General features: G+C 47.7%; 1 protein-coding gene across 1 annotated transcript in view; it reads left to right on the top strand.

Annotated features, from left to right (window-relative positions):
* LOC110203184 (vascular endothelial growth factor receptor kdr-like) overlaps positions 1-14,611 on the top strand; it is a 220,866-nt gene that overhangs the window by 177,198 nt on the left and 29,057 nt on the right. The window contains 5 exon segments of the mRNA XM_078147996.1: positions 8,050-8,138; positions 9,813-9,978; positions 11,773-11,870; positions 12,486-12,608; positions 12,868-12,979. Coding sequence (XP_078004122.1) covers positions 8,050-8,138; positions 9,813-9,978; positions 11,773-11,870; positions 12,486-12,608; positions 12,868-12,979 — 588 coding nt within the window.

Genomic DNA, 14,611 nt, shown 5'->3' with positions numbered 1-14,611 from the left:
TACAGAGAGTAACAGGGCTGGGATTAGAGGACATAGGTTCGAATCCCAGCCCTGTCACTTGGTGCTTGTGTGGCCTTGGACCTGTCACTTCCTCTGTCTAGTCCTCAGTTTCCATCTCTGTAAAATGAGAGAATTGGGAATGTTTAGCCTGAAGAAGAGAAGGCTCAGGGCAGGGGTGGGGTTGGGGGATGGGACATGATAGCTTGATAGCTGTGTTCAGGTACTTGAAGGTCTGTCTTGTGGAGGGGGAATTAACCTTGTTCTGGTAGAACCAGGAATGATGAGGGGGAGGTTACAAAGAGGCAAATTTGGGCTCAATGTCTAGGATCCTGTGTATGACCTTGGACAAGTTGATTCCCCTCTCTGAGCCTCAGTTTCCCCCTCCATAAAATGGGTTGGACTAGCTGGTCTCTGAGGATCCTTCCAGCAAGAGATTTCTGATTCTGTGATCCCTATGTATGGTGCTGTGATAAAAGTAGCCTGGGACAGGGGTAAGTAAGTGGATGAAAAGTAAGTGAATAGAGAATCTCTGTGGAGATGACCACTGTTGTCTCCCTTTTTCCCAGCCCTTGTGTTGTCATTTTCCAGTCATGTCTGACTCTTCATGAGTCTATTTGGGGTTTTCTTGGCAGAGATACTGGAGTGTTTTCAGCCATATCCTTCTCCAGCTCATTTTATGTATGAGGAAATTGAGGCAGACAGGGTGAAGTGACTTGCTCAGGGTCACTCAGCAGGGCATTTTCCCTTCTCTGAGGAGTGACATCAGCAGATCTGATGAGAAGGAAGATCAGCTGGGCAGTGCTGGCAAGCCAGGGCAGGAGGCTGGCTAGAGAATGGAAGCCCTGCCTCCAAGCTCATGGCCCTTGGCTATTACAGCCCCCAGCGCTCACACCACCAATGTTCTTCAGACTCTGGGGTGCAAAGGAGAAAGTTGGGGTGCCTCTTTTTTAGCCTGGCCTCCTGATGTCAGTGGCACAGGGAACCTCCAGCAAGGCCGCTCTCTGGGCAATGCAGATGCCAGAGTTGCCTGCAGACACTGAGAGCTTGGTGACTTGCCCAGAGGCACCCAGCTCTGAAATGAAATCTCTGTTCCTGGGCTCAGGCTCAGATTGGGGTAGGGATTTCTGAGAAAATGGATGGGTTATCCCCTGGCTCCCCCTGTGCCCTCTAGAGCCCAGGGCCCTCGAGAAGAGTCTTCAGCTTGGCAGATGTGGGAATGATGTATAGTGGCTGAGAGAGACAGAGACAGAGAGGAAGACAGTGAGACAGAGACAGATAGAGACAGAGAGACAGCGAGACAGATAGAGATGGAGACACAAAGAGAAAGACATGAGAGACAGGGAGGAAGACAGTGACAAAGAGACAGACAGTGAGAGAGACAAAGATACAGAGATAGAGAGGCACACAGAGAGAAAGCAAGAGAGACAGAGGAAGAGAGAGACAGAGACAGAGATAAGGTACTGAATGACACTCCCTGCCTCCAGACCTGGGCTTCTCAGTCCCCTTGAATTCTACTTTTGGAGCCTGTCACTGAACTGAAAGCCCACTCCCCAAGACTCTGTGTTGTCTTAACTTGCAAAGATGCTGGCCTTTGTCTTTATCTGTCTTGACTTGTCAGCAGCTCTCAATGGCCCCTGCCTCGTGGCCACTCTCACCTCCCTTGCTCTCTGTGACTCTGTTTTCTCCCTACCTGTTCTCCCCCTACCTGAATGCCCTCTCCTCAGCTTCCTTCTCCTGGCTTCTGATCTTTCCCTTCCCCAAAGAATGGCGCAGCCCTAGACTTTGCTCCAGGCCCTTTCCATCTCCTCCCTCTCCCTGGGCAGTTCCATGGCCTCCATTGGCATCGTTAGCACTTTCATGCCAATGACTGCCCCCCATCTCCATACCCATCTCTGCCTCTTTGGCTCGAGTCACCAACTGCCTCTACCTGTGTGCCCACAGGCATCTCCAGCTCAACAATTCCAGAACAATACATTTCCTCTAAACCATCCTTCCTCCAAACCTCACCATTTTTGTGGAAGGCATCAGCACCCTTCTGGTGGCCCATGCCAGAAACCTGGGACTTCTCCTTGACTCTTTCATACCTCACCCTCACCTCCGATGTCCAGCCAGCCACCAGTTCTTGTCGATTCTGCGTCACAAACATCTCTCACATCCATTTCCTTCTCTCCACTCAAAGCCACCATCCTGGTTTAGACCTCTAGCCTTTCTCACCTGAACTATTATAACAGCCTCCCAATGAGTACCACTCCACCCCCCACCACACACACTTTAATTAAATTTAATCTTTCTCTCCTACATTCTGCCTTCCATGCAGCTGTCAAATCAATATTCCAAAAACACACATCTGACAATGTCCTCCTCTCCCCTAAGTCAAGAATCTTCAATGGTTCCCCATTGCCTCTTGGATAAAATACAGGATTTCCAGCCTTTACCACGTAACATCTATCTACTTTTTCTGTCTTAGTTCCTCTTACCCATGCCTGCAATGTACCAGGCACTGTGCTAAATTCTGGGGATACAAAAAGAGGCAAGAGACAGTCCCAGCTTTCAAGGTGTTCACAGTCTAATAGAAGAGGCAACACGTAGACAACTATGTACGAACAAGCTTTACATGGGATAAATAGGAAATAATCAACAGAGGGAAGACCTTAGAATTAAGGGGCAATCAGAGAGATTTCCCATAGAAAGTGGGATTTGAGTTGGGACTTGAAGGAAGCCAGGGATGCCAGGAGGCAGAGGTGATGACGAAGTGTGTTCCTCACAGGGGACCCAGCTAGTGCAAATGCCTGAAGTCAGGAGGTGATGGAGGGTCTTGTTCGAGGAAGAGCGAGGAGGCTAGGGTCACTGGATCCAAGAGTGGAGGTGGGGAGATAAGGATGGAGTGAGAAACAGTCCCATCAGGACTTGTTCCCCTCGATGATTGGCTGTATGGGTCAGACTACAAGCCAGACCAGTGTCCTGGGGGGAGCTGCTATTCCCAGGGCTCTTTGGTTCAGGGTCCTGGGCCACCATGAGGAGCATGTGGTAGGTGAACTGGGGTTAACAACTTAACTGTTGAGGTTTCTCAAGTGTAAAGAAAACGGATTCTAACTTGTAGGGGTTCCATGAACAGAAAGCTCCCTGAGGGCCATATCTGAGTAGCTGGACGGCAAGCACCCAGTGACTCAATAGCAGGTCCCTCGTCTATCCATCATGGGGCCATGTTGTAGGGGGCTGAAGACATCCTGGGTATGAGAGGCCATAAGGAAGGGAAGCTGCTGCCCAAATGTGTCATTGTGACTGTAACAGATGAAGCAGGTGAAATAACAGCCCTCCACATATGCCCCAAGCTAAACAATGAGGAACGTGGATCTAACGGGGCTCAGCTGTATCCAGGCAACATGCCCACAGCAGGGCCTCTCCCTAACCACTGAGCCTCTTTGCTCGGAGCAGCGTGAACTGAGACAGAAGAAAAATTGCCCTGTTCTGAAGCTTGGCTGTACCATCTCAAGGAGACCCCCATCCTCCCTGGGTTCTGCTCATCCCATTGGGAGTTACTTGCCCTGGGGCCCCTGTGGCCATTCTGATAGCCACACTGGTCCTTTCTGATGTGCCTGGCAATGCCCCAAGAGTGTCGCTTCCCTGGGGGAGCCCTGTACCCTGAGGTTTGAGAAGGGGACCCTAGGATGGGAGCCACCAGCTCTGAGAAGCGTAAGAGTCAGACCCACAGAGTAGGCCCATGTTGGCAGATCCTGAGGACCTGAGTCAATAGAGTCAAGCAGGATGCTCTGGCCCATTCCTCTGTCCCCTAAGAGCAGAAATGCACTAGTTGTAACAGTGACCAGGAGCTAGCTGGTGAGGCCTCTCAGTAGGGAGAGAGTACCATGGAGAGATCTCCAGGGCCAGCCCCCATCCTTTGGCCAGCTTCTTGGCCTGGCTCCTTTAGAGGCCACTTCACCCTCCCAAAACTTTGGAGTTGGCAAGGACCCCAGTGATCCTCTGGTCTAACTATATCTGACCCAAACTCTCCAGGATAACATGCCCAACCAGAAGCCATCCAGCTCTTCAGTGATGAAGGGGAGCCTCTGAGGCAGCTCAGTTTACCTGGGGACGTTCCTATTGGTGGGCAGGTTTTCTGGACACCAGGCCTAAATTGGTCTCTCTACGACTTTCCTCCAGTTTCTGACTCTTTCTTGGGGACAACCAGAGCAAGGCTAACCTCTCTTCCCCATGTCAGCCTTTCAAATACTTGAAGGCAGCTATGTTGTCCCTCCCCCTACTAAGTCTTATCTCATCCAGACTGACCAGACCCAGTTCCTTCAACCAATCTTCAACTGACAGGGACTCAGGCCCCTTAAAAAGGGGGCCTAACCTGGTTGCCTTCCTCTGGGTGCTCTGCGTACTGGGCAATGTCTTTCCTAATATTTTATACCCAGAGCTGACCACAGTACCTCACATGGTAGGGTCAAACTAGGACAGAGGACAGTGGGACTAGCAGCTCCTTATTCCTGAAACATGGATAAATGACTCTCTTTATGCAGCCAAAGCTCACATGAGTGTTTTTGTCTGTTACATCATACTGCTGACTCATATTCTTGTTGGTAGTAGTAGTAGTAGTAGTAGTAGTAGTAGTAGTAGTAGTAGTAGTAGTAGTAGTAGTAGTAATAGCTAGCATTTCTACATCACTTTAGGGTTTGCAAAGCACTTTACAAACATTATCTCAACTGATCCTCACAACAACCCTGGGAGGTAGAGAAAACTGAGGCAAGCAGAATAAATGACTTGCCCAGGGTCCCACAGCTAGTAAGAGTCTGAACTGAATCTGAACTAAATTTTGGCTGAATTTGAACTCCGGTCTTCCCAACTGCACCCAGTGCTCTATTCACTGCACCTAAGATGAATTATCTATAGAGTGATTAGGAACTATTGCAGCACCTTAATAATAATAATAGCATGCATTTATATATTGCTTTAAGGTTTGCAAAGCACTTTTCAAATGTCATCCATTTGATGATCCTCACAGCAACCCTGGGAGTTATTATAATAATAATAATAATAATAATAATAATAATAATATATTATTATTATTATTATTATTATTATTATTATCCCCATCTTACAGATGAGGAGACTGAGGTTTAGTGCCTTGCCCAGACTCACACAGCCACTCAGAGCTGGGGTCTTCCTGACTCCAGGCCCAGAGCTTTCTCCATTTTGCCACTCAGTCATCTCCAGCTACTGAACATATAATCCATGAAACACCCAGATCTTTGTCAAACTGCTATGTAAGCAGGCCTCTCCACCCTATCCTTGTGACATTGATTTTTTAAACCCAAATATAAAACTTTACTTTTATCCTCATTTAATTTAATGTTATTAGATTCAACCCAATGCCATAGCCCAAAGGTCCTGAGCCTTTTTTGTGTCCTGGACTCCTTTGGCAGTCAGACTAGTGAAGCCTAGGGTCCCCTTCTCAGACTTATGTTTTTAAATGCAGAAAATAAAATACATAGAATTATTTTTGTTGTTGTTCAGTCATTTCAGTCACATCTGACTCTTTGTAACCCCATTTGGGGTTTTCTCAAAAAAGATGCTGGAGTGGTTTGCCATTTCTTTCTCTATCTCATTTTACAGATGAGGAAATTGAGGCAAACAGGGTGAAGTGACTTGCCCAGGGTCATCTAGCTAGTAAGTGTCTGAGGCCAGATTGGAACTCAGGCCTTCCTGACTCTGGGCCCTGTGTTCTATCCGCTGCAGTACCACCTAGCTGTCCCTACACATAATTATAAAAGAAACCAATTATATTAAAGTGCAGTTATTCAAATATATTTTAAAAACAAGTTCACAGACCCCAGTAAGAACCTGTGCTCTAGTTTACTGAGACTTTTGAAATCTTGACTGTCATCCTCTGTGTTAGCTCACCCTCCCAGCTCTATGTCTTCTGTAAATGTGATGAGCGCATTTTCTAGGCCTTTATCCAAGTCAGTCATTGGTAAAAATGTTAAATAGCACAAAGCCAAACAGATTCCTGGGGCACCCCACTGGCGACTTCCTGCTGCATTGGCATTAAATGACTCTTTGAGTCTAACCATACAACCAGTTCCAAATCCATTTCAGCCTATTAATGCTTAACCCGCATCTCTTCATCTTCTCCACAAGAACAATATGAGATGATTAATGATTTTCCTACAATCTAGGTAAATGACATCCCCAGCATTCCCCTCATCTATTGATTTAGGAATCTTGTCAAAAAAGGAAATGAGGTTAGCCTGGCATGTCCTGTGCTTGAAGAAGCCAGTCTGGCTCTCTGTGATCACTGCTTCCCTTTTTAGATATTCACCAACCTTCTCTTTAATAGTTCCTTCCAGAATTTTCTCCGCAACTGAATTCAAGTTCACTGGCCTTGGAGTTCACAGACTTCATTCTCCTCCTCTTTTTAATATTCAGGCCAATATTTGCCCTTCTCCTCTCTTGTGGGATCTTTCCTGTTCTCCTCAACAGTGAAAACTTTTCATCTGGTAAAAGGTCACAAAAAGTGTGTTTCATCTGGAGCTTAGAAGCTCTGATATTTCCTTACTTGTGTGACCTTGTACAAATCATTTCCCCTCACTGGGCCTCAGTTTCCTCATCTGCAAAATGAGGAGACTGGACTAGAGGGCCTCTGAGATCCCTTCCAGCTCTGGATCTAGGATTCTGTGATCCTGTGACCATCAGAAATGTCCTCTCAGGATCTCTTCAATGTGCCTTCCCTTCCTGAGTTGAGCAATTTTTTTCTTGCATATGTATTTCTCAAGGACAAACAACTTGAAAATATCCTGGATGGTGCTGCTTCTCCCCCCCACCCCTGCCCCCCAAATTCCCCCCATTTACAAAGTCAGACTTTGGAATTGTTCACCTGAGGAGTGACCCACAGGCTGTGGGTCATGCTATCTTGTCTATCTCCCCGAGCTGATGTCATCCTCAGTTCCCCCCCATCCCACCTCCTGCTCTGCCCTGTCCTCTGCTGCTGGGGCCACCATCAGGGCCACTTCTCTATGCGTGGTGGGCCTTCTGGCTCCCCTAGCAGGGCTAAACTTCAGGCAACAGATATAACTTGAAGCCTCTCGAGATCAGTAGGACCTGACAGAGCTTGTGCTCTGCCAGCCTAGCCTGGACAAAGCCAGAGTCACCTCCCTGCCATGATTGGACGTCACGCTTGTAGTCTACCAATGTAGAGCTCCCCACAAAAAAGAATCCTGGGTCTGCTACCCACTGGCATATGGCCTTGGGCAATTCAAATGACCTCTCAGGGCCCTTGTGTGCCCTAGCTGTAAGATGGGGGGTACAGGTAGACTAGGTGAGCTCAGAAGTCCCTTCACTTAGTATTCTGCTCTTAGGAATTCCCATTCCACTAATTTGGAATTTGTGATAATTCATTAAGACCACAGATTAGGAACTGGAAGGGACCCTGGAGGCCATCTGGTCTAACCTCTTCATTTTTCAGAGGAGGAAACTGAGGCCCAGGGAGTGAAAGGAGCTTTCCTGAGGGTTCTATGGTGTTAAGCAGGAGAGCTGAAATTCAAACCCAGGCTCCTGCGGCTGCAGGGAGGGAGAGTGAGATTACTGCTCTCAGGCTGTGGACATAGGTTTGGTTTTTGAAACAGAAATTGGCACATCTTAGTGGCAGTGAAAACTGCTCCCCGGGGTGCCCACTGCCATTCAGTAGCATTTACCAGTGTGTAGGCAAAAATCTAGCTCTTCTTGCAGAATGACTTCAACCAAAAAAAAAATGTACTGTCTGTTAGATGATGCAGACAGCAGAATGTCATGTACCTGGGCCTCAGATTTGCCAGGGTTAAGGCCCTAGGGGCTAAGGAGGGGAACCCAGGAGGGCAATCTTCCAGTTCCTTGTTCACCATCCAGCCAACCGTGATTCCAGGGGCTAACCCCCACATCCCAATCATCCAGTGATCCCTTGAGATCATTGATGGAAGAGATTGTGGGTTCCCAGGTACAGGGCCAGGGGGTGCTGGAAGGACCAAGGGGAGGACAGGGAAGGTGACTGACTGTGTGTAAACCCCCTGGCAGGTCCGCTGATGGTCATCGTGGAGTTCTGCAAGTATGGAAATCTGTCCAACTTCCTGCGAGGGAAAAGAGGAGACTTCATTGCCTTCAAGGTAGGTCCTCCACCTCCAGTTCTGTTCTTAGCCCCAGAGGGGGAATGATCAGGAGTCCAGTGGTGTCAGGTAAAGGCCACCCTGGTGATGGGGCTCTTGGGTTTCTCTGCCACTGGGGGAGACAGTGCTCTGGGTGAGGAAATGCCTAATGCCTTCAAGTGTTTGAATGGACATCCTGGGCAAGAAGAATTGTCCTTCTCTTCCTTACCCTCAGAGGAGGGAACTACACCTAATTCAGGGAAGGTGTCAGGCTTGCACTCAGGGGGAAATTCCTGGCAATGAGAGCTGTCCCAAAGGGGGCTGAGCTGCCTCCCGAGGGTGTGGGGGCTGTTTCACTGGAGGGCTTTCAGTATCAGCTGGATCACTGCTTATAAAGGGGGCTGCGGAGGGGATTCTTGCTTAGGGCAGGGCTTTTTGGTGGAATTTGAACACAAATGAAGACCTGCTCCACCAAGTTCTTAGCATTGCAGCCATTTGGGTCTACCCTCACCCTTACAACAACATTGTGAGTAGAGCCAAAGAAAAGTCAGGGGTTTTCCATCCCTCCAGTCTGAGACATCTTCTGTACCAGTCCTTAACACCAGGGTCTTTCTATCACCCCTCTCTTCCTCAAACCTTTTTCTTTCTTCTCTTATTAATTCTTCCCTCCTCTCCCCTCTCCTCTCCTTTCTTCTCCTCTCCTCTCCTCTCCTTTCTTCTCCCCTCTCCTCTCCTCCTTTCTCTTTTCCTCTCCTTTTTTCTCTTTTCCTCTCCCCTCCTTTTTTCCTCTTTTCCTCTCCTCTCCTTTCTTCTCCTCCTCTCCCCTCCCCTCCCCCTCTCCTCTCCTCTCCTCTTCTCTCCTGTCCTCTCCTCTCCTGTCTTCCCCTCCACTTTCCTCCCCTGTCCTCTCCTCTCCTCACCTCCAGTGGAACTGCTATATTAGCCACGGAGATGGTCTTTCCAACAATGTAGAGAGCAACTTTACCAGGATTTATAGTCCAGTATAACTCTTGCCCATATCTTCCCATAATTTCACCGCAGGGTGTCCTCTCAGCCCCTTGGAAGCCTTCTTTACTTTTTCTTCATGTTACCAGGAGATCAATAGAGCATCTGGGGCCACCTCTTCCTCTCAGCACATGGGCAGCACATCCCCCTAGTGAAAATGTCAAGATTGCTATGATTTAGTTCTCCCTCTGATATGTCCACTCTTTTGGTCGTTAGATATGGATCAAACATTTAGCCAAAGTTTATAGATGTTCCAGAAAGGTGGGATCACCCTTTCCCACTACTCATCACTATCTCTACAGAGGCAGGAGGGGGCCAGATGAGACTGATGACCATTTGTTTTGTTCTTTGTTTCATGGGTTGCCATGAGCAAAGAATTCCTCATCATCTGCTGTCAGACCCCTCCGTACTGAGCTTAGATTGACTCAGCATATTCCTGGGATTCTATTTGAAGCTATTTTAACATAGTGGAGTCTGGCATGGCCACTGACCCTCTCCCCAAGACACCATGATGAGACATCTAGAGTTATAAGTCTTTCTGGTGATCTTATTTTGGATAAGGGAGAAATGTAACACTAGCTCCAAGCCCCAAGAAGACCTAATGACCTTCTGGGCTCGGCAGCTTCTTCCCATGTCCAGGCCTAGGGGTTTTCCCCAGCTAGAAATTAATTGTGAGAAACTACCTCTCAGACCCAAGACACCTCTGAACAAGGAGAGAAGAAAGCAGAAGACTCTGACTGTGACCTCACGGAGCTCACCAAGCGGCGTCTGGAAAGTGTCGCAAGCACCGGCAGCTCTGCCAGCTCTGGTTTCATCGAAGACAAGACCTATAGCGACTCAGAGGAGGAAGAGGAAGGTGGGTTCTACCCAGTAGCTCCCCAATAGCCTGGCTGTGAGAGACTGATGTGCTTTGCTAATGCCCTGACTGTCATCCCTCCCCAACCCTTGTTTCAGGACCTAGGGGAGAGCCCCAGGAAGCTGGGCTGAATGAGGGGTTGATTAAAGAAAGGACAGTACATAGAGCACTGGGCTTCTTCCTTTAGCCTTATCTACTTGGGAGTTTTACAGGATCTTTATGGCCCCCTCCAGCTCTGACATTCCATGTCCTAGTACTGTTAGGGCACATTTCATCCCAAAGTCAATTGATCTCAGTGAATAGTATAGTACAGATCTTCTACATTATTTCATTATCAAGTGAAAACCCCACTTCTCTCTTGATATGGCATTGCCATCATCAAAGTAACAAATCCCCAACAGGAGTTTCAAAAATATCCTATACATAGGTAATCAAATGAGCATCTTTAACTACCTCTGTTGTTTCATCCGCTTTTGACGTAGAATAGGAAGGTTTTCATTTCTCAATTAGTTGACTGCCTACAGGCAGTTCTTCCCATCTACATGTGGAACCATTCAAAATCACTTTGAACCATTGAAATTACTTTGCATGTGCATCACCAAACATCATTTCGACCACATCAGTAGCTGCAGATGACACCATTTAAAATGAGGTTTTTCACACTTACCAATTCTGTAAGCAACCCTTTTGATGTTAGAAGCATAGTTTTTGAAAAAAAGTTTGGTTCTGCTCATTAAAAACATTTACTGTTCTCTAGGAAAACCCTTTTGTCTTCCCGATGTGTTTTGAATGTATACTTTGAAGATTTTGCTTTGTACAAATAGTAGTTTAGATATAGTGATTCATCTCCACCAATAATCAAAATGATAAGTATAGGAGACCGTATTTCCTGGATTTGGGCTGTTATGCATTTTCTCTTCAGAAACTGTCTCTCAGGGGCAGCTAGGTGGCGCAATGGATAGAGCACCTATCTGTGTGATCCTGGGCAAGTCACTTAACCCCAATTGCCTAGCCAAAAAAAGAAAAGAAAAGAAACTGTCTCTCTACTGTCTTTGCTGATGCTAGTCCAAGTGGCTCCAGTGGATTTTCTGTTCAAACTGGTTATATATCATAAAAAGGATGCTATTTCACTTTAAAAATCAGATAGAATTTTTTAAAACCTGAAGACAATTTCAATTTAATTGTTGAAAGTTCCAGATTCTTTCCCCTAGTTGTGCTTGAGTTATTTCGATTTTTTTGAAGTATGCTAGCTTTGGGGGCAGCTAGGTGGCACAGTGGATAGAGCACTGGCCCTGAAGTCAGGAGGACCTCCGTTCAAATCCAGCCTCAGACTAAACACTTAACACTTACTAGCTGTGTGACCCTGGGCAAATCACTTAACCCCAACTGCCTAAAAAAAATTTTTTTTAATTTAAAAAAAAGAAAAAAGCAGAATATTTATGTGGGAGTTGTACTCAAACCCTACCTCCGGATGGTCTTGTGCCCTGGCATCAGATTGTGAAACCCTGCAGCCTGAGATTCCTCCCCTGAGTCCCGGGGGGTTTCAGTATAATAATACACACTGGGGTCTCATTAGCAAAGGGACAACAGTTGGCTATCCTTCAGAATGGAGAGAATGTCATTGTTCTCTCTCTTCACGCCATCAAATTCTCAGGGGAATCAGTGCTCCCAGCCCTCCCCTCTCTTCTCCTCTCTAGCTGTCCCTACTTCTAGCCATCCAGGTGGATGAGGTTGGCTCTTTAGGGTCCCCTTTCCATCCACTGCCCTTCTCAATGGGCTTCTGCTCTTCCCTAGACTCTGAAGATCTGTCCAAACGACCTCTGACCCTGGAGGATCTGATCTGCTACAGCTACCAAGTGGCCAAGGGCATGGAGTTCCTCGCCTCCCGAAAAGTGAGCGTGTGTCCTCCTCGTTAACCTTCCTGCTCCACTGATCTGAGGGTTTCTGTAACATAGGCCATTGATGTGTGGTCCCTCCCATGCTCCCTGGTAGTTGGATAATTGCCTTCTGTCCCCCATCTAAAAAGTGGTTGTCAGCCAACCCCACACAGACAAGCATAGGGGCTAGTACATAGCAGGTACTTGATAAATGCTTATTGAATGAATGGATCAATGAATGATTCTAATGACCATACCCTAAGGGTGAGGAAATGGAGTCATTCTTAGTACTTAAATATTCCAGGATGCCTCTTAACCAATGCTTCTTGCCCCTTTGGGTGCTTGGCTGCTATACTTTAACCAGAAGCCAGTGGGATATTGCTATTCTCATGTCAACTCCATCTCTGTGTCTCCTTCACGCAGTTTCAGAAAGGATCAACAAGCTTGGCTTCATTTGTCTTTGGTATCGAATCCCATTTGCTTTGTTTTGGGCAAGTCCTCAGACATTGCCCTTACCCTGCCTCCCCAGCATGTGCCCCTCTCATCTCTAAGAGCTTCATTAACCCTCCTCCTGACAAAGCCACAGCCCTTCAAGCACCTTTCACTCTCCTACCCCTTCCCTTTCCTTAGTGCATTCACCGGGACCTGGCTGCTCGGAACATCCTCCTGACTGACAACAATGTGGTAAAGATCTGTGACTTCGGCCTGGCCAGAGACATCTACAAGGACCCTGACTATGTCCGGAAAGGAGACGTAAGTATGACACTCACCAGCCAGCTGGCCTGCCTGCCCTGCCCCTCACCCAGGCACAGCTCCTGCCAGCATGGTGAAGCTATGAAGCATTCTAATGGCTCGCTCTCTCTCTCTCTGTCTCTTTCTCCTCTCTATCCTCTCTCTCTCTCTCTCTCTCTCTCTCTCTCTCTCTCTCTCTCTCTCTCTCTCTCTCTCTCTCTCTCCCCTTTTCCCTTCTTTCTCTCCCTCTCTCTCTGTCTCTCCTACCATGGTTTTCCAGGCCCGGCTCCCACTGAAGTGGATGGCCCCTGAAGCTATCTTTGATAAGATTTATACTACCCAAAGTGATGTGTGGTCATTCGGAGTCCTGCTGTGGGAAATATTCTCCTTGGGTAAGTGTTCTTCAGCCCCTACTCCTCTCCAGGCCTGACTGCTCCCAGGTATAGCTGCTGCAGACCAGACAGTCCTAGTCACTACCACTGCTCCAACTCCTAAGGCTATTCCCAGGATCCAAAAGCAATCAGGCAGTACCAGATGTTAAGGGGGCTGAAGGAGGGGCTCTTGGAAGCAGTTCAGTGGCCCAGTAGATAGAGGGTTAGGCTTGAGTCAAGAAGACCTGAGTTCAAATTCAGTCTCAGACCCTTACTGGCTGTATGACTGGGCAAATCATTTCACCTCTGTCTGCCTCAGTCTCCTCATCTGTAAGATGGGGATAACAGTAGTACTGACCTCCCATGGCTAATATGAGGATGAAATGAGATGAATATGTTTAATGCCTTAAAGAGGCATTAAATAAATGCTGGCTAGTGTTAGTATTAGGGGGAAGGGGCAGAGGAAGAAATCGGGGCTCCGTCTCAAAACCCCAAATGTAGAGGGCCAGTGGCAAGTTCACTGTGTCTACCATCATTTGTCCAGAGTTCCTCTGCCCTGGGACAGGCCAAGTTTCAGAATAAGGCATTTGAAAGAACAGCTGGTCCAGCTGGTCCACTGCTGATGAGTCATTTGGCTACAATAACCTTTGCAGAGTCAACTCTCAGAGCAGAAGCCAAGAGAAGCTTCTTTCTAGAACTACAGGTGTGATGAATTCTGTTCATATCAGCCTCAGGATTCCAGTTGCTCTAGTTTTGAGCAATGCCTGTTTGTTAAAAAGCTAATCTATCTGAACTAGTCAGTAAGCATTTATTAGGCTGCTACTATGTGCTAGGCACTGTGCTAAGCACTAGGAATACAAAGAGAATCAAAAGACAGTCCCTGCCCTCGAGAAGCTCACACTCTAATGGGGGACACAACATGCAAACAAATCTGTCCAAAGCAAGCTCTATGCAAGATCATGAGGAAATATTGACCAGAGGGAAGGCACTGGAATTGAGGGCTTGGGGAGGGCTGCCTGTAGGAGGTGGGGTTTTAGTTGGAGCTGAAGGAAGCCAGAGAGGTCAGTGGTCAGGGCCAAGGAGGGAGAACATTGGGAGACGGCCAGAGAGAAAGCACAGAGCAGAGAAATGGAAGGTCTTGTTCACAGAGCAACCAGGTGGCTGGGGTCACCAGGCCAAAGAGTACATGGAGGGGAGTAAGGGGTAAGAAGACTGGGAAGGTAGGAGGGGGCTGAGTCATGAAGGGCTTTGAGCACCAAACAGAGCATTTTGTACTTGACCCTGGAGGTAATAGGGAGCCATTGGAGTTTGATTTCCACGGGGGTGGCATGGTCAGAACTGCACTTTAGGACAGTCATTGCTGGCTGAATGCAGGGCAGATTGGAGTACGGAGAGACCTGAGGCAGGCAGACCACCCCACCCCCCACCAGCAGCTATTGCAATAGTCCAGGCACAAGGAGATGAGAGTCTGCACCAGGGTGGGGGCAGTGTCAGAGGAGAGAAGGGGGCTTACTGGAGAGATTCTGCAAAGGTAGAATTGACAGGCATTGTCAAAACAGCTTGGATATGGGGATTAAGTGAGGAGTCCAAGGTGACGCCTAGGCTGTGAGCCTCAGGGATAGGGAAGATGGTGGTGCTCTTGACAATAATAGG

This window comes from Phascolarctos cinereus, unplaced genomic scaffold (genome assembly GCF_003287225.1).
Source record: "Phascolarctos cinereus isolate Bilbo 61053 unplaced genomic scaffold, phaCin_HiC Scaffold_8;HRSCAF=390, whole genome shotgun sequence".
NCBI lineage: Eukaryota > Metazoa > Chordata > Mammalia > Diprotodontia > Phascolarctidae > Phascolarctos > Phascolarctos cinereus.
The sequence above is the reverse complement of the archived record's forward strand: the minus strand, read 5'-3'. Positions and strand labels throughout refer to the sequence as shown.